The sequence below is a fragment of the Dasypus novemcinctus genome, chromosome 14 (assembly GCF_030445035.2).
Source record: "Dasypus novemcinctus isolate mDasNov1 chromosome 14, mDasNov1.1.hap2, whole genome shotgun sequence".
Taxonomy (NCBI): Eukaryota; Metazoa; Chordata; class Mammalia; order Cingulata; family Dasypodidae; genus Dasypus; species Dasypus novemcinctus.
This window is the reverse complement of record NC_080686.1, coordinates 72,771,601-72,789,895: the sequence shown is the minus strand read 5'-3', so window position 1 is coordinate 72,789,895 and position 18,295 is coordinate 72,771,601. Positions and strand designations below refer to the sequence as shown.

The window sequence follows — 18,295 nt, the reverse complement described above, 5'->3', positions numbered from 1 at the left end:
GCAGTAAATGGACACAGAGAACAGACAACAGCAGGGGGAGGGAAGGGGAGAGAAATAAATAAAATAAAATCTGAAAAAAATGTATACATATATATACATTTAAAAAAAAGATGAAGTCTATTTTTTCACCCATTGAATCTTGGTATAGCTTTGGCCAAGGGGATGTTAGCAAATGTCACACAAGCAGAGTGTAGAAAAGGACATTGGGAATTGTTCCCTTTATTCCTGGGAACCCTTCAGCCAAAGTGACAGACCTGAACTAAGGTCCTGGTAAGATAAGAGACCGTATGGAAAGGGACACGCCAGATGTCTAGACATCCCAAATATGTTAGCTAAGGTTTCAGATATGTGATTGTGACCACCTAAACCATAAATCCCTAAGTAAGCTAAGTAGACCAAAAGAACTGCTGAGCCAATCACAGAAACATGAGAAATAATATGTTTGTTGTTTCAAGCCACTAAAATTTAGGGTTATTTGTTATGCAGCAAAAGTTAACAGATATATGGAGAGCAGATGTAGCTCAACTGGTAGACTGCCTACTTCCCATATATGAGGTCCTGGGTTCAATCCCTAGTACTTCCTCAAAAAAAATAAAATAAAACCTAACAGATACAAGTAATAAATGAAAGATATTCAATGGTCTCCATGTAACTTAATCATTTTGAGTATGCCTTGTCTTGTATCCTCCTATTTTCTAGGAATCCCAAATGACCCCATTGAATGGAATTTTCTCTTTGGATGACACCCTCATCTGTTCTCTGGACTTGACTTTTCAACACTAAATGATATGCTCCTTAAGGGAACTGGGTATATTTTAATATCTTTCACATTAAATTTCTAGTACCTGGCACAAAGCCTGAAATGAATAAGTTAATAATAACTACATATTAACAATGGCACCAATCCATGTGGTTTTGTAATTTTTCTCTAGCAATGTTGATGATGTGAGGTGCAAGAATAGAGAAATTAGATGGCTACATTTATAGAAAGATTCTAGTAAAGTATTGAAAACAGTAAATTTCACACAATTATTATTTCTGCAACAAAATTTTTGCACAAAATTAGATTTCAAATCTCCCTGCTTAACTAAATGCCATTATTCTGTGAAATTTAGAAAGAAACTTTAATAAAATTATAGAGAATGACCATTATAAATTAAGCCAAATAGGCTAATATCACTTTGATAACAAAACAAATGCATTAAAAACTTTCTAATAAACTTATAATTTTTCAATTTTACACAATAATTTAAAGAAAAGAAAGTTCTTACTCTTTTCCTCTCTGAAGATGAATCTCATCTGATCTTTGCGTATGACTAGAAAAATAATTGTTGGCATTTGCGGAATGATATGCAATTCTCACCTTATCCCAGAGTGAGAATAAGAGCACAAGAGAGAGAGAAAGAGAGAAAATTTATTAATAAACATTTTTAACATCACCATTATGCTTCTATGGTTATCATTTATTATTTCTGTCATCCTTGTAATGTTCATGAATAGAAAAATGTAAAACTCCAACATATTTTTCTTCTAGGAGTTATTACCCATGATGAAATCAAATTTTTTAAATTATCAAAACTCACTTCATTCCTTCCACTCTTCACACCACATGCCTATACCAAGTGAACTGACTAGACCATAGCTTTTCCACAATTAGAATTGCAGTGGAAAAAACAAAGATATATATGGGGAGGAAAGCTGTTATGGTTAAACAAAATGTTCTTTTGCTCTTTGGAGGACTTTGAGGAATTTAATCAAATTTAAATCATGTCAATGTAGTCTTGAGGATGCAAAAAAGACCTAAATGGGTCTGTGTACTAGAGTGAAAGGAGTTTGTGCTTTGCACTAGGAATGACTATACCATTTCTATTAGATTCCTGATTGTGAAAACACATACCATACAATGTGTTGGCTTAATAGGAATTTATTGGCTTGCAGTTTTGGAGGGTAGAAGGCTTACTTCTCCTCAGGTTTGATATCTTGCTGGCAATCTTTGGGTTCCTTGGCCCCTCTGCCACATGGCAATCAATGCATATGGCAGCATCTTTTTTCTCTTCCAGGTTCTGTTGACTCACAGTTTCTGGCTACTCCCTGTGGTTTCCTCTTCTGTGTGCAATTTCCTTTGCTTATAAGGACTTCAGGTATATTGGATTAAGGACCATCTCTCATTCAATTTGGGCATACTCTAACTAATAACATCTGCAAAGGTTCTATTTACAAATGGGTTCACACACATAGGACCAGGGGTTGGGAACTGGAAATACCTTTTGTGGGGGACATGACTCAATCCCCAACAGTCTGCCCTCTGGATTCCAAAAAGACATGTTCTTCCCTTATGCAAAATGCATTCATTCCATTACATTTTAAAAGTCTTTTTTTTTTTCTTTTTAATATACACTGGGTCTTTAATCTTATAAAAGTAACTGAGTTACACATTGTTTAATATACATTCTTCCCATTGATTTTTAAAATGTCTCCCATCATTTAGAATTTGGTCAATAATTTAACCATAAAATACAGTTATTTTATTATTAAAGAATCAACTTCAAAGGAAAACAGGCTCTGAAAATTGAGACACTTGGTGTCAGTATGTAGATACACTCCATTCACTGATACCCTCTTAGGAAAGGAAAACACCCAGGGCCAGCCAAACTAGGGTGAGAGGGGAGCCCCAGCCAGCAAGGCCTTTTTTGACCTGCGATGTAAACACATGCCTGAAAGCAGAAGGGATGTGGAGCAGCCAGGAGGTGAGAGCAGAGCAGAGGAAGTCCAGTGGCCAACTGTGCACACACCCCAAACACGGTGGTCACCCCCTCCTGGAGACAACAGATGTTCGGCTGAACATGGCAATGCTGCTGAGCAGGGACTGGCCACGAAGAGCTCCTGGCGTTCCTGAGGTGTGGAGCAGCAGGGAAGGCCCAGCCCTGCCTCTTGAGATGAGGGCCTCTTAGCTGGGGCCTTGGCCATAAGAAAGATGACTCTTGGGTGGGTTTAAAAGCCTTAGGTCATTTCAGTAGCAAAGCTAAGTACAGAGTCTCATCAAAATCAGTAATGGGTGTGGACTATCTCCTGCCTGATGGACCTGTGAAACCTAGAAAACAAGTTGCCTGCTTCCAATATATAATTGTGGGACAGAAGAGAGAAACTGTAAGGACAATGGGGTCACAGGTTCCAAACAAGCCCAAAAGACATCAGTGCAATTCCTGTAGATCTCAAGGTCTGAGAACCATCTGTGTTTGGTTCTTTGTCCTCTGGACCTGATGAAGTGACAGTCCCACCTCTTCTAAGTGCTTGAACAGAGGACATGCTCTCCCCAAACACAGGTTCAGGCATCAGAATGACAGCCACATTCTTCGTGAACTCCAGGACACAGGCTACCATCTATGGGCATTGGTGTGTTGGCACTATCCCTGAACAACAGAGGGCAATGCCTGTCCCCTCCAAGTACTGGGACAGATGCTTCAAGTGTAGGAGGAAAACCTGCCCTTTACACACATATGGGTAGGCTTACTCTCGTATATTGAGATCTCTTTGGTTAGACCTCAGCTTCCATGGTTCTGCCCTTGAAACCATTCTTCTTTCAATTTTTCCCTTCCCTGTCCCTTTCAGGCATTGCTTCTGTCCATAAAAATTTCATAAAAACCTTGTTGGCATAGTTCGCAGTTCTAGGAGGTCCAAACTATCAGATGATAGAACTTTCCACAGATCCTTCCTGGATAACTCTTTACCAATCCTAACTTCCACTGAAATGGCTTGATCCATGTACATCATATTCTCTTTAACAAAGGGTTGTTTGGCTAAACCTTTGCAGTGAGACTTGTCTTCTAGGAACTGTCTTACTGAAAGCTCAAGGAGGTTTCTGGCCTTAGTCTCAGAACACATTCTCTGGATAGGCCCAGAATTTCCCAAACCATCAAGTTATGGTTTCTTTGTGCTTAAGAGTTCAGCTCCCAGCTGCCATCCCTTTCTCTTACATTTTAATATAAGCTGCAGTGAGAAGCCAGGTTTCCACCCTTAGCTTGAAAAATCTCCTCAACTAAATATCCAAGTTCATTGCTTATAACTTCTACTTTCAATCCAACATCAAACACAATTTTGCCAAGTTCTCTGCCACTTTGTAACAAGGATAGTCTTTTTTCCAATTTCAAAAACAAACTTATCATTTCTATCTAAAGACTCATTGGAAGTATCTTTAGCATCCATATTTCTACCAATGGTCTCTTTTTCTATCAAGTGTCTCACAATTATTCCAACCTCTACCCATTATCCAATTCCAAAGCCATTTCCACAATGTTAAAGTATTTTTATAGTAGCACCCCATTTTCTGGTACCAAAAACTGTACAAACTAGTTTTCCAGCTGCTAAAACAAATACCATACACTGGGTTGACTTGACACCAAAAATTTTTTGGCTCATGGTTTCAGAGGCTTGCTTTCAGAGGAAGGTCAGTATATACTGGCGGGCTGGCAGTCTTTAGGGTTCCTTGGCTTTTCTGTCACATGACAGTGCACATAGTATTGCCTTCTTTCTCTTCTGCATTCCACTGACTTCCAGCTTCTGGCTGCTCCCTGTGACTTCCTCTTCTGTATTCAATTTCTTTTCCTTATAAGGACTTAAGCCATATTGGATCAAGGTTCACCCTCATTCAGCATGAGCACCCCTTAATTTTGAAAATAAAATTTTCAAAGGTCTTATTTACAAGTGGGTTCAGATCCATAAGATCAGTGGTTGGGACCTGAACATGCCTTTTGTGGGGGACATCATTCAATCCCTAATACCACCTTTGGAGTGAGCATGCTGACAAGCTTTGATAAAATTCAAATTCTTATATTTTAGGTAGCAATTTAATGTTGTGTAATCAGTATGAGGCGCAATATTGCCATATAAATCAAGTAATAAAAAAACTTTTGTGATTTGATCTATTAGTTTCCTAACAGATTATTTGTGAAATTATCCTAACAAAAGAACCTTAAATTTGATGAACACAGACTTTCAATAGAATGCTACTTGTGGTCATGAAAAATTAGACATAAATTAAAATCTTATATGGTAGAACAACATTGTGAATGTAATTAACACCAGTGAATTATGCACTGAATGTGGTTAGATGGAGAAGTTGGGATTGCATGTATGTTACTAGAATAAAATTACACAAACATTGAACTCTAATGTAAATGGTGAGCTCTAGTTAATAATATAATTATAATAATGTTGTTTTAGCAATTATAGCAAAGTTACCATATGAACATAAAGTGTTACTAATAAGGAAAATTATGTGTTGGGGAGTATATGGGAACTCTATACTTTCTTCATGGGTTTTCAGTAGGCCTACAAATTCTATTTTAAAAACCTTATCAGTAGGGAGATGGCTACCTAAGTTTAATTAGCCCACCCAATGATGCATTATTCAGTCATTAAAAATGATGATTACATAGATTATTTAGTAACATGTGGAAATGTTAATATGTGAGAAAAGATGACTGAAATTGTATGATCCCATTTATACAAAATACAAGATAAGGATAAGAGGAAAAGACAAACTTTTATCTCATGACACAGAATATTTACACTCTTTTCCAAATGTTCAAAACTGTGGTTACAATTCTTTTATAACATAAACTAATTTCAATTTTAGGGGAAATATGTATTTTTCTCTTTGCAGAGAAAATTTAAATTTTGGAAAGTATTGTCTCTTAGTTCAGGAGTTTTCTATGACAATTTTATAATTCTTATCACATGTATCAAAATGGCGAAGAACCCAACTACATGAAGCTATCTCAAATATTCAAATATTGGTTTTATTTTAGAAAAATGAAATAACGTATGAAGATTATCATATTGTGTTTATGATACCAAAGAGTAATCTGTGGCTTCCCTACCTTATCTTCTGGAAGTCCAGTCTGGCTGAAATAAATAGCATAACGGTCATCACCTTTGATGTAGAACCTATAAACATCAGAATCTGGAGCCACCAGAAATCCACTGAAGCGTGCAACAAACATGTCTTGCTCCATGGGCCAAATATAGGAAGCTGAATCTACCCAGCTGGCACCCATGTATCCTGGTGTATTTTCATTGAATTCAAGAATCTCTTCAAGATGTACTGGTTGGCTATTATTCCACACCTCAAGTTTCAAGCCTCTCCCACCTGAACATAATAAATAAAATAAGTCTTGTATCGGAGTTACTACACAGCATTCCAATGATCTTCCATTTGTGTAGTGGTTACAGATGTTCTATTTCAGTTCATATTTTTAGAAAATGGGTGCAAAGAAAACAATTACATGTACCCTTAAGCATACCTGCATCTGAGCACAGAATGCTATTACGACAGTCTACAATTTATTTATTATTACCTCACTTCTCTGAGTTGCAGTTTCCTTTATATAAAATGGGAATAATAATACTATTTTCATGGTGATGGGCATTAGATATAATATATATGCAAAATACCTGGAACTTAGTAAGTGCTCTGCTATGATAACAATAATAATATTATTATACTATGATATGACCTATGCCACTTTATATAGTTAAGTCTAAAGACTTCAAGAGTCAGACCATTGATTCAAAAACCTTTGACTTTGGGAAGCAGCTGTGACTCAATCAGTTGGGCTCCCGTCTACCCTATGGGAGGTCCTGGGTTTGCGTCCTGGGGCCTCCTTGTGAAGGCAGGCTGGCCTGTGTGCCAGGAGAGCTGGCACAGCAAGACGACACAGCAAAGGGAGACAAGCAGACACAGAAAAATGCACAGGGAATGGACACAGAGAACAGACAGCAAAACAAGCCATAAGGGGGAGGGTGGTAAATAAATAAATAAATAACTCTTAAAGAAAAAAAACACCTTTGACTTGATTCTTCTCTCTGACAAAAGTTACTCAATTAATGGCTTACAACTGTTCAAGAGCAAACATTGTTAGTGTTAAGATTTCTGTCAGCAGTTCTCTTTTCTTTTCTTTCTTTTTTTAACATTTCCTCTGGTCTGGGATTTCATTTCTCTTTTGGAAACAAACAGAAAGGAATATTTTCTCTAAAGGTGTACATACACTTGCCAGTGTAAAGCCTGTAATTAACCTTATTCCTAGGCAGAAAGGAGCCACCTCCCCCTTTTTGTTTGGTATGAAAAAAAATCATCAACAATCACGATCATGCCTTCCTCCAAAGGCTTTCAGGTGGCTGGATTTGGAATACAGTGGTTTCACCTCTTCTGCCAAGTTTGAGCAATTCAACCTTTCACAACAGCAGCATTCTCTGGTATATACAACTTCCTTAAAATTTATCAACTATAAGTACAAAAATTATTTTCCTAAAGGGGTTATTTTTTTCTAATGGCATTCAAAACAAAGAAATCTATGAAACTGGTAAACAGAATTTATTTGGCTTCAAATATTCAACTAAGAACACAGTTCTTAAGACTGGGCAAGTCTCAAGAATTTCAAATGTTCCTTCTCCGTTTAAGAGAAGGGCTTGGGGTCAGGGGATAGAGTGACTTTGGCTGGTGCTAGGACACAAGGAACCAGTTGTCTATATGCCCTCACATGCTGGTCCTTCACCTTGCCTGGGACTTCCCTTCTATCTAGAAGTGAAATTATGAACTTTTGTCTTAGGCCTCTCTCCTCCACTTCCCACAGAGATTAGAAATCAATAACCGAAGCTCAGGACTATACATTTTTTAAAATATATTTTTTATTTAGTTTTAAAAGATACTTAGATTACATAAAATGTCACATAAAAAAACTACAAGGGATTCCCATGTGCCCCACTCCCCACACTCCCACTTTTCCCCACATTCTCAGCTTCTTTCTTTCATCAGTGTGGTACATTCATTGCAACTGATGAACACATTTTGGAGCATTGTCACTAAGCATGGATTATCGTTTACATTGTAGTTTACACTCTTTCCCACTCAATTCTGTAGATGATAACAGGATATATAATGGCCTGTACCTGTCATTGCAATGTCATTCAGGACAATTCCAAGTCCTGAAAATGCCCCTATATTAAACCTCTTTTTTCCTTTCCCTGACTATACATTTTTAATACTTTTTACATTTTTGGATAAAGGCTGAAATAAAGTGTAGTGGGTTAAGGATGAGGTGAAGTAAGGATGAGAGTAGAAGGATTTCACTGTGTGCACAAGATTTAAGGTCTACACCACACTCAATCACATGCACAGTTGCTCAAGAAGAGAGTCTAAAAAGAATTTTGAGTTACATTTCTCTCATCCTCTCTTTTCACTCCTAAATCAAATTAGAATGATAACGATTTAACTTCCTCTGCTTTTTAACCAGCCAAAAGCATTTTTACTATCTCCCTGAAGTTTATACCAACATTAATAATCATCATTTAATTTGAAATAAAGACCCCATTGTACTCTATCAATAGAGACATGCTATTTTCAGTATAGTGTCTGGGGAATCTAAGCTGACCTTAAGTCTACTGGTACAGCCTTGACTAAGCTACTTTAATACAAGTGTTTACTAATCCATAAAGTGTAAAGAAAAAAAAGGACAGTTATTATAATTCTCCTCACAATAAAAAATCTCAAAAAATAATTTTTTACTAATGCTGTATGTCAAAATATTCTTTTAATGAAAATATAGAAATGGCCATTCTCCATTATGGTAACTTACCTGGATATACTGTTCTGAGACTATGAGGTCTGGGTGGTGTCTTGCAGCATATACTATTTTCTGTCACATTCAAAATATCACAGGGTTGACCTATAGAGAGGCAAGGGGCAGAATTGTTACTACTGAGCCTTCTGGACTTCAAATCACATCAACCTATCTAGAAGTGGTTTTTTTGTTTTGTTTTGTTTTGTTTTTCTTTCACTGAAACAAAGTTGTACAAGCTAGGGGCAAAGTTGGAGACTTCATTTCCTTTACCTACTCTCCATTAGAGCTTATCAGTCATTATTTGCCACAATTCCACAAGTCAACATGTTCCTGGCAAAATATTACAAGTTTGAAATAGAAAATTTCACAATTTCTGGGAACCAAGATGAAAAATTTGATGAACTATCTCATAAAATTATTTCACATTTCGACCCAGAGATGTCTCATATTTTGTTCCTTGGGGATAAGTTCCTGAATAAACCCATTGTGTTCACAATTTCCAAAGGTAGATAACTCCATCTTCTTAGGTAAAAAAAAAAAAAAATGGTATTTTAGTCCAAGTTGTTCAAATGAAAACAAAAAAGATAATAATTTTTAAATTATATTTTCAGATAGAGTAAAACCAAAACAGGTCTACAAGAGAAAGCTTTTATTTAGCATATGCACAAGGACAGTTAGACTTGGGGAAGGGTCCACATTTTAGATGTCCTTGTGCCCCTCATAGTACCTCATGTTAAACTAGCCCTTAGCAAGTATTTACTGAAATGGTCATCATAGCCCATCAAAGGAAAGGGAGTGGGAAATGGAGAGAGATATCTTTGACAAATTTTGCTTGGTGGCCTGGAAAATTTAAACTTTCAACACTAACTTTCACTATTTTTAATACTTCGTGGATACAAGAAAAACTAGAAAAGCAAATACAGTATATATAATAGACCATCCTAGTCCATTTTCTTTGGATAAAAGGAAGGAAACATAAACAGATCATTATTTTCGAGAAATTATTGAGGATTAAGAGATTTCCAATCTGGATACCCCATCATTGGCAATGAAATCTGATAGCAAACTAACATGCTATTTTTGCATAACAATTATAGCATAGTCAAAATAAGAGTAATTATATCAGTTCATAAGACACATTATATAAATTTAAAATATTTTATACTGTGTAAATGTTAGATGAAGTTGCTTTATATTTATTTCTCTTCTTGAAATAGCATTTGGCTGACTCACAGGCATATACCTTAAGAGGTAGAAACTGCCAAAGCAGGTGGACTGTATCAGAAAAGGAATGTGCCCAGTTGCATGGACAGGCATCCGGTCCCCTGCCTGTCAAGGTCGGGAAGGTCATTATGACTGAGTGGGAAAATTCCCACTACCACTTTCTCCCCAACCTACCTTTTGAACTGGATATCTCCCCACCTCTGAACAGGTCTAGACCGGATACATAACAGGAACACATATCCCAAGAATGTTCTTCCCAAAGCCAGTATCATCAGTAATTACTGATGTACAGCTGAAGCAAGATACGAGAAGGGTGTGAGGAGAGTATCCCAAAATATTACTTTAAATTTCCTGGTAACTAGTCAACCCGTTGAAAAGTAACAACAGTTCAAGAAGGGCATTTAATAGTGTATTAAATAGAGAGCAGACGAGTCCTTAGAGTGTGGTGAGGACTTGATGGATGGCAATCACAATGCTGCCACACAATGTCTTTGGTGCCCACCTCAGAGCCCCAGGCCTGATCAATAAGGCTGCTAAAATTGCAGTGGGAAAAACCTCAAGCCCCAGAACCAAACTGCCTGAGTGGAAAATACCCTATTTTAAAAATTAAGACTTTGAGAAAAGATTATTATCCTCCTTATAAACTGTTAAATAAAGGCAGGAGTTGCTCTTATAAAGTAATACATTAAAAAATCATGAAAAATACCTCCAACTAGAACTCTGGTTGGGAAATCTGTTTGATCAAAGAACCGCCCACTTATTGTTAGCCTGGTGCCACCTGCAATGCTTCCTTGTGAAGGTGAAATCGTAGTGACCTCTGGGGGAAAAAGCATATTAAATAAATTGTCATGAATATTACACATAAACCCAAATGCTTGCTTGTTGGTTTTTTAAAATTTCCCAAATTACCTAGCCACAGCACTTAGCACAATACAGATATCAGATTGCTCAATGAATGAATTAGATGTTTCATTATTTTGTCTCTGATGCAATCCAAAGAGGACAGTAAACATGGATTTCACCAAGACCTACACTACCAATCTTCAGTGGTGATTGGTGCTAAAATGATGGAAGTAATGGGAGTAAGGAAAACCTGGGCATAGAACCTTGACTCCAATAGAAAAGACAGGAAGGCAAATAATTTTAGCTGCTTCTCCCATATGCTCTAGAAGAATGGATCTCTCTTATATTTACAGACCAACCTCTTATATTTACATTTTCCTCATATATTAATATATTAAGTATAATTGGACTTTTGACTTTGGTATATAAAAGTTTTAGGTGTTTGGGTAATATAGCCCATGTATGATATAACAATGAATTCTTGGTAATATTTAATCTTATTAAATTCTATCACAGTTCTGTGTATTCTTATACATGAGTTCTCACGTTCAAAAAATTTCTAGAAAAAGCCAGGATATATCACATTTGACTGATTCCAAAATACACATTTTTCACATTTTAATATCTTTGAAATCTGAATATGCCGCACAATATTTCCTGACCGGGAATGAAGTAAAATTATTCCAGGAAGATTTATATTTGCTTCTGCCACTTTCCTGGGAATACTACTGATCTGAGACTACTTTAAATTAAATTAAATTAATTTAATTTAATTATAATCTGCTTGAGGATTCCATTGGACCATATTGAGAGCCTAAACTCCAGTAGAAAGTATTAGCAGCTTGTAGTTTAAATTGACAGGTGAGGTTTTTTTCCTCCCTCCACCCTCAACTGAAGTTGAAACATGTAAGTTTCTTTGCTTTCCCTTTTAGAGTGACAAGTTTATATCTCAACCCACCTTACAGTAGAAATGCATTTTTCAGAGTCCTGGCTTACTGTCAGGGTTTCCTAAAAGATACCCACCTTAGGTGGCTTTTGTTTGTTAGCAGTACATAAAATCATAGTATACTTTGTAAATATTATTGTCTTAAATTTGATAAAATGAAGTATATACCTCTCTCTTGCTCACGCTCTCAAGCTTGTTCTCTCTCTGTCACACACACATGCAGACACACAGAGTGAAAGAAATATCACATACCTGCATAAGTCTGAAACATTGAAATTTTATTGAGTGAAGAAACAAAATATGCCATTTTCTGTGGGAAACTCCTAGTTTAAAAAAAATTTTTTAATTAGGCCTTAAGAATGACCTTTATTTTAGGAAAATGTGGTTTTTAAATAAAACTTTAGTAAGAGAAATCCTGTCAGTCATTTGCACAGGGGCATGAGGGAACTTGAGCAGAAGGAGATAAAATCTGTATCTTGATTTGATTACTAGTTACACACAGTCTATACATTTTTAAGAACTCACTGAAATGCACACTTAAATATGTACATTTTGTTGTTTGTAAGTTATGCCTCAAAAAAGTATTAATATAATTTTGTAAAAATTATATTAATATCAACAAGAAAAACAAGGGAACTGAGGTGATACAAGAAATTGAGTGCCTCTCTCCTACTCCAGAAGGTCCCAGGATCAGTTCCTGGACACAGAAGAACACACAGCGAATGGACAGAGAGCAGACAACGGGTGGGGGAGGGGGGATAAATAAATAAATTTAAGAAACATGAAAATCAGGCAAGAGCATTGCCCCTCAGAAAGGCTGGCTCTTCCACTGACCATACCATTCTCTCTTAGACTCCATTTAGTGTCATGATAACTAGCATTTATTGAACAATTACCAGGTACTGTGCTAAGAGCTTTTTATTTATTATGCCATTTAATTCTTACAACATCTCAATGAGTTAGGTGAGCTCAAAGAAGTTATGTATATTGCTCAAGATCGCAAAGCAAGTTTGTGGCGAGGACAGAGTTTAAAGCCAGGCAGTCTGAGCTGGAATTGCTGACTCCTCACTTGTGTACCACACAGTACTCCTTTCCTGCCTAGTAGTCTGTGTGAGACTACAAATGGATGAGTGTAAGTTAACAACAGTCCATCAAATTTTAAATCATCTTAATAAACACAGAGCCTGTTTATATTTTTTGATGCTTGCACTTCACTCGCCTGGAGAGTTACCAAGGGAAAGAATCTTATCCTAGGAAATTACATGCATTTCTCTTAATTAACTCAATGAGATTCATAGAAAAGTTAAATTCAAACGTTAAGACTCAAGACTCATTCATCACAATTATAATGAGCTGAACTAAAATCGAAAAGGGAAATGCAAATCTTATAGTTGAGTCAGTTTGTGCTCCTAAAAATCTAACCCAGACTATATAATGTACATTACTAAGACTAAAGAGTCCCTTGAAATATTTTTTGCTAAAGTATTTAAGACGATCATACTGGATTCTATGTTTTCATGTTGTTAGCCTTTCAGTTCATTTTCACAGAGATGCAAAACAATTCTAGTTCCAACAATATTGTTTCTGTTCAGATTCTGCATCTGAAAAATTAATTCTGCTTCTTAAATTAGTGGAAAAATTGCTTCCTGAAATAAAATTTGAATGCAATTTATTTTGGATGACACTGGGGTGATTTTCACTAATTCATAGATAATGACTAGGCATTTCTCAATTAAGGCAGCCTCATCTATACCTTATCAGTTTGGAACAGCTGTTGTTTGAACTTAGGGTAGCAGAGGAGAAAAGGTTAGATATTAAAAGAAATAGAGAATGGGCATCACAAGTCTTTAATTGATTCCTCTGATACTCAGAAATGCTCCTGAAATTTGTGAAATATTAATTTTATAATTTATGAAAGGATTGAATATTTAACAATGCCATGTTATTTTAAATTGAGTTTTAGGAAGTGAATCTCATATTTCTAACAGTCATATTCCTAAGAATATTTCATTTAGAAATATATTTGCCTTAATTCTGAGACATTAATTCAAAAGGACAGCCAATGGTTAAAAAAAGGAAAAAGGAAGCACAAATTCAGATCAGATCACAGAATCAACATGTTATGTATTTTTTGCTTACAGTATATGCAAATTTGCTGGTTCTTTTAAATTATAAGTTTCCAAGCATGTTAATGGAGTGAATTGAAAGAAGTATACTTAGCAAATACATACAAGCTCCAGCAGTTAAACCTACTTTTCGATAATTTTTTCTCTGAGAGACATTTGATGAATTTGACTAATAATACCTTTCATAGGGACTCAGAACTAAAAGTTCATTTTTCTCACCTAGAAGAGTGGCATTAAAGCATGAAAGAGCCATAGGTGGTTCAGGAAATCATTTGAAACTCACTAAATCATTTGAAACTAACTAACTGTTACTTCTAAAAAGGTTCTCTAATATTTTCAATAAAATCCTTTGCCTTATATCATCAACTTATACGTAAGTCAGTCATGTCCGTGAAGAGAAGTACATTAAATTATAGAATTTTAAGTCACTTGCCCAATGTCAATAACAAACATGACTCTTAGCACCATTTATCTATCATCCACTCTGATTTGCCCTTGGATTATAATCCTCATGGTTTCAGTCTATAATTAAGTGTCCAGGCCAAGCATCACTTGGTCATAAGTCAATTACCTATAAGCGATCCAGAACTAGATGGTCTCTAAATACAGCAGTAGTAAACTTGATCTCTCCACCTTAATTGCAGTTCCATGAAAGCAGAGACTGAAGCTCATCCTTCTCTCACAGTTTGCTGTCAACTGGCTCAGTACTTCCCAACGGAAAGGGCTATGGCATCTTGGGCAGGACAATTCATTTAGGTTTACCACATCCCTGGCCCTGCCCACTAAAAACCATTAGCATGCCTCAGTTACTGTTACAGCCAACAAATGCCCCACATATTTGTAAATGATTCTGGGATTGGGGTGATGCCACCCTGGTAGAGAACCCTGGAGCAGGATGTCAAGTAGTGATGAGACAAAACACTAGAGGCTGACACCCTTCCACAGTCAGGGTACAAAAATTGGAATGAAATGCTCGGATCTTGGAGCTACACTGTATGGGTTCACATACCAGCTTCGCTTCCTACTAGCTAAATGACCCTTGACAAATTATTTAACATTCCTGTCTCATTTTCCTTATGTGCCACATGGTATGGATGATAGTACTCAATTTATAGACTATCTGGGAAGATTAAACTAGATAATGCATGTATGATGCCACCAAACGTTAGCTATTGTAATTATCTATAATATAAGATTTGAACATAATTTTGAAATAGGCATATTCTGATATTTCTATATCTGTATGACAGTCTTCTTATTGAAATTAGGATGCAGGATAATTGGAAATGAATTCTAGTTTTATTAAATACCATAAATATAAGTTGTTAACATTAGTGTTAGGTGAAAACTAAACAACTGTCTTTCACAAGCCTACATGCCTTGATATTTTAACAAAAAGTCATTATCAGGTAATATTAACCATGAGGTTTTAATTAGTCTTATATTAGCGCAAATCAAAATTTAATTACTTTAATTATCAGAAGAGCTACTACATACAATATAACAGTTTTCAATATCACAAGCAATGATTTTTTTTTATTTGTTGTTTTGGGTAATGTTAGATTTCCCAATAGTTGAAAAACCAAATGTAGGATACAAATTATGGGTGAATGGGAGTCATCGATACTTTAAAAGTTAATTTGGGGGATGAAGCAATTATGTTTTTAACCTCTGGGTCTATAGTACAAAGTAAATAAGCATTTTATTTTATCCACCCAGTTGAATTAATTATGAAAATTATATTGACAGAATGACCTACCTTCCATAGTCACTATCTAAGATGAAGCTGACATTGTGATGTCCTAAAATTAATTTAAAAACATAATTAAATTCTTAATCACAGAAGAACAATAACCACACATTATAAAACTTATTTAAAAGCAAAGAAAATAAATATAAAATCAAAACTGGAATTATACAGCTACCTATTAATAATCAAAGAAATGAAAACTGGACCATCTTAATGAAGTACTTACGGTTTTAAAACACCTGCTAAATTTTTCAAGGCTATAACTAGAAAAACCTGTCCAAATTAACAATGAAGAAGGAATAATAAAATTACAGCTTTCATAACCATATTGTCCTCTGATTTCATTCATTCATTCAACAATTATTAAATTGGCTCAGACACTGCTAGGTGCTAAGCACAACAATATTTCCTTCTCTTTCTGGAGCATATTGATTGTCTTGTGGAGGATGCAATTAGTTAAGTTCAATCACATAAACAAATGACTAAAAATTGTGATAAGGCTATCAAGGAAATGTAGAGTAAGATTCGAAAATATAAGGCAAAGGGTCACAGAAGGCTTTTTTGAGACTGTGACATTTTATCTGAAATATTCAGGATAGGAAGCTTGCAAAGACCCGGAGGAAAAAGGAAGTGAAGTTGGTTCAAGAATTAGAAGATCTGTGTGTCTGCAGTACATACAACAAGGGGGGAAATGGAGTATATAGTGAAGACTACAGTAAAGGAGCTAAATTTGTCATGGAATCCTCTAAAGGATGGAAGGAAAGAAAAAGAAACTTGAAAATAAAGTTTATTCATACATGTTTGCATTAAAGTGAAAAGAAAATAAGGAAAAAAGAAAATATTCTTTTTTTTAAAAGGTGAGGGAAGGTATAGGAGAGCACAAAAAAGGGAAATAGAAACATGCATTTATGACAATGATGACCAACACCTACCTATGTAAGTTCCAGTTGTTTTACAAATCATAGACCCCACATCTCCATTTGAATGGTCCAGTTTTAGACCATACCTAATAAAACATACATGTTAATATCAAAATTTATATTGACACCAAGATTTAAAATTTTATCTTTCTCTTTAAAAACATCTCATTAATTTCAGAATATGTATCAGGACAGAAACTTTTATTATAAGCAAAATTTCTGTAAAATGAAAATATTTCCAAGCTTTGGTTGAAGATATTTGGATAAAACTTCATTTATCAATTAAATATTTTTAATTAATTAGGCTGTCCAAATTGATGTTTCTTTTAAGTATGTAAAATACTACCAAGTGGAATAATTACTGGATGAAGATACTTCTCAAAACATCTTTTCTCATAATAATCTAAATAGTTATTCGTATCATCCTATATTGGAGTCAGGGGAACATCAAGTAACACCTAATACATAAAAGATTGCTAATTAAGTATTTACATTATAATTTATACTGTATTATAAAGTATTTAGTTATGAAGTATTTCTAGAAATTACTATTTAAATTAAAGTATGTGTATATATTTTTTTCCTAAGGAAAAGTATTTTAATTACTTACAAATTATCAGATTGTGGTATGAGAAGCTCACAGGGCATTCCTCCAATATACACTCTGTATAAAAATTTTTGTTAGAAAAGGTCAAATCATATTGAATAAAGAGTTTCAGAATGCTCTCCTCCCACCAAACTCACTAGCCTTTAGCCTTTTACATTTTTCCCCTCAATCCTGCATTATTATCCATCACTCATTCATTCAACAAATCTCTAATGAACACCTATTTGTAGTAGTCTCTGATGTAGGTACTGGAGCACCTCAGTGAACAAAACAAAGATGGCTGTTCTTATAGGACTGACATTCTAACTGGAGAAACTGACAGTAATTATGATAATTATAGCATACATGGTGAGTTAGAAGGTAGTGACTATTATTGGGAAAGTAAAAGTAAAAGCAGGTAATGGACTCATCTACCTGAAGGGGAATTAATCCAAATGAAAGCTGTAATTTATAGCAACTTTCATACTATAGGAATTAAACAAGATAAAAATACAGAGGGACCGTTAACTTATTTGGATAACGTGAACATCAAATGGCATTGGTGAAATTTAAATGGGAACAAGAACTGAGACAAGGGAGGGTTAGGTTGAAAGGAGAGCACTTGTCTTTGCATTTCCCTCAGCTCTTCAGGTCTGTCCTATCATGTTAAGGTTGATAGAATCTGATGCTGTTGGAGGCTCTTAGGGACATGACTGGTACAGTATTCTCTGTAATTCCAGAATAAAGCACTCAGCTTCCGTGGCAACAAATCTGGATTCATAACAAATTCAGATAAACACCTTAACTGCAAAAGCAAGCTCTTCTATTTGCAGAGCTTTGAGCTTTTTAAAAAAATTTATTTACAACCCCCGCAACCCCCATTGTCTGCTCTCTGTGTCCATTCGCTGTGTGTTCTTCTGTGTCTGCTTGTATTCTTGTCAGTGGCACCGGGCATCTGTATTTCTTTTTGTTGCCTCATCTTGCTGTGTTAGCTCTCCTTGTGTGTGGCATCACTCATGGGCAGGCTGCACTTTTTTTGTGCTAGGCGGCTCTCCTTATGGGGCGCACTCCTTGAGCATGGGGCTCCCCTATGCCAGGGACACCCTGTATGGCACGGCACTCCTTGCATGCATCAGCACTGCACGTGGGCCAGCTCACCACATGGGTCAGGAGGCCTTGGGTTTGAACCCTGGACCACCCATGTGGTAGATGGATGGTCTATCTGTTGAACCAAATCTGCTTCCCAGCTTTGAACTTCTTAATATACTTTTATACACAAGTC

At 35.7% G+C, this 18,295-nt stretch overlaps 1 protein-coding gene across 1 annotated transcript in view; it reads right to left on the bottom strand.

Moving 5' to 3' along the window:
* Positions 1-18,295, bottom strand: part of PKHD1L1 (PKHD1 like 1) — a 164,530-nt gene that overhangs the window by 126,173 nt on the left and 20,062 nt on the right. The window contains exons 7-14 of the mRNA XM_058275919.1: positions 17,038-17,091; positions 16,440-16,513; positions 15,517-15,559; positions 11,884-11,954; positions 10,549-10,659; positions 8,634-8,723; positions 5,880-6,148; positions 1,272-1,363 (exon numbers count right to left, since the gene is read on the bottom strand). Of these exons, the coding sequence (XP_058131902.1) occupies positions 1,272-1,363; positions 5,880-6,148; positions 8,634-8,723; positions 10,549-10,659; positions 11,884-11,954; positions 15,517-15,559; positions 16,440-16,513; positions 17,038-17,091 (804 nt within the window). The remainder of the gene's footprint in view (positions 1-1,271; positions 1,364-5,879; positions 6,149-8,633; positions 8,724-10,548; positions 10,660-11,883; positions 11,955-15,516; positions 15,560-16,439; positions 16,514-17,037; positions 17,092-18,295) is intronic.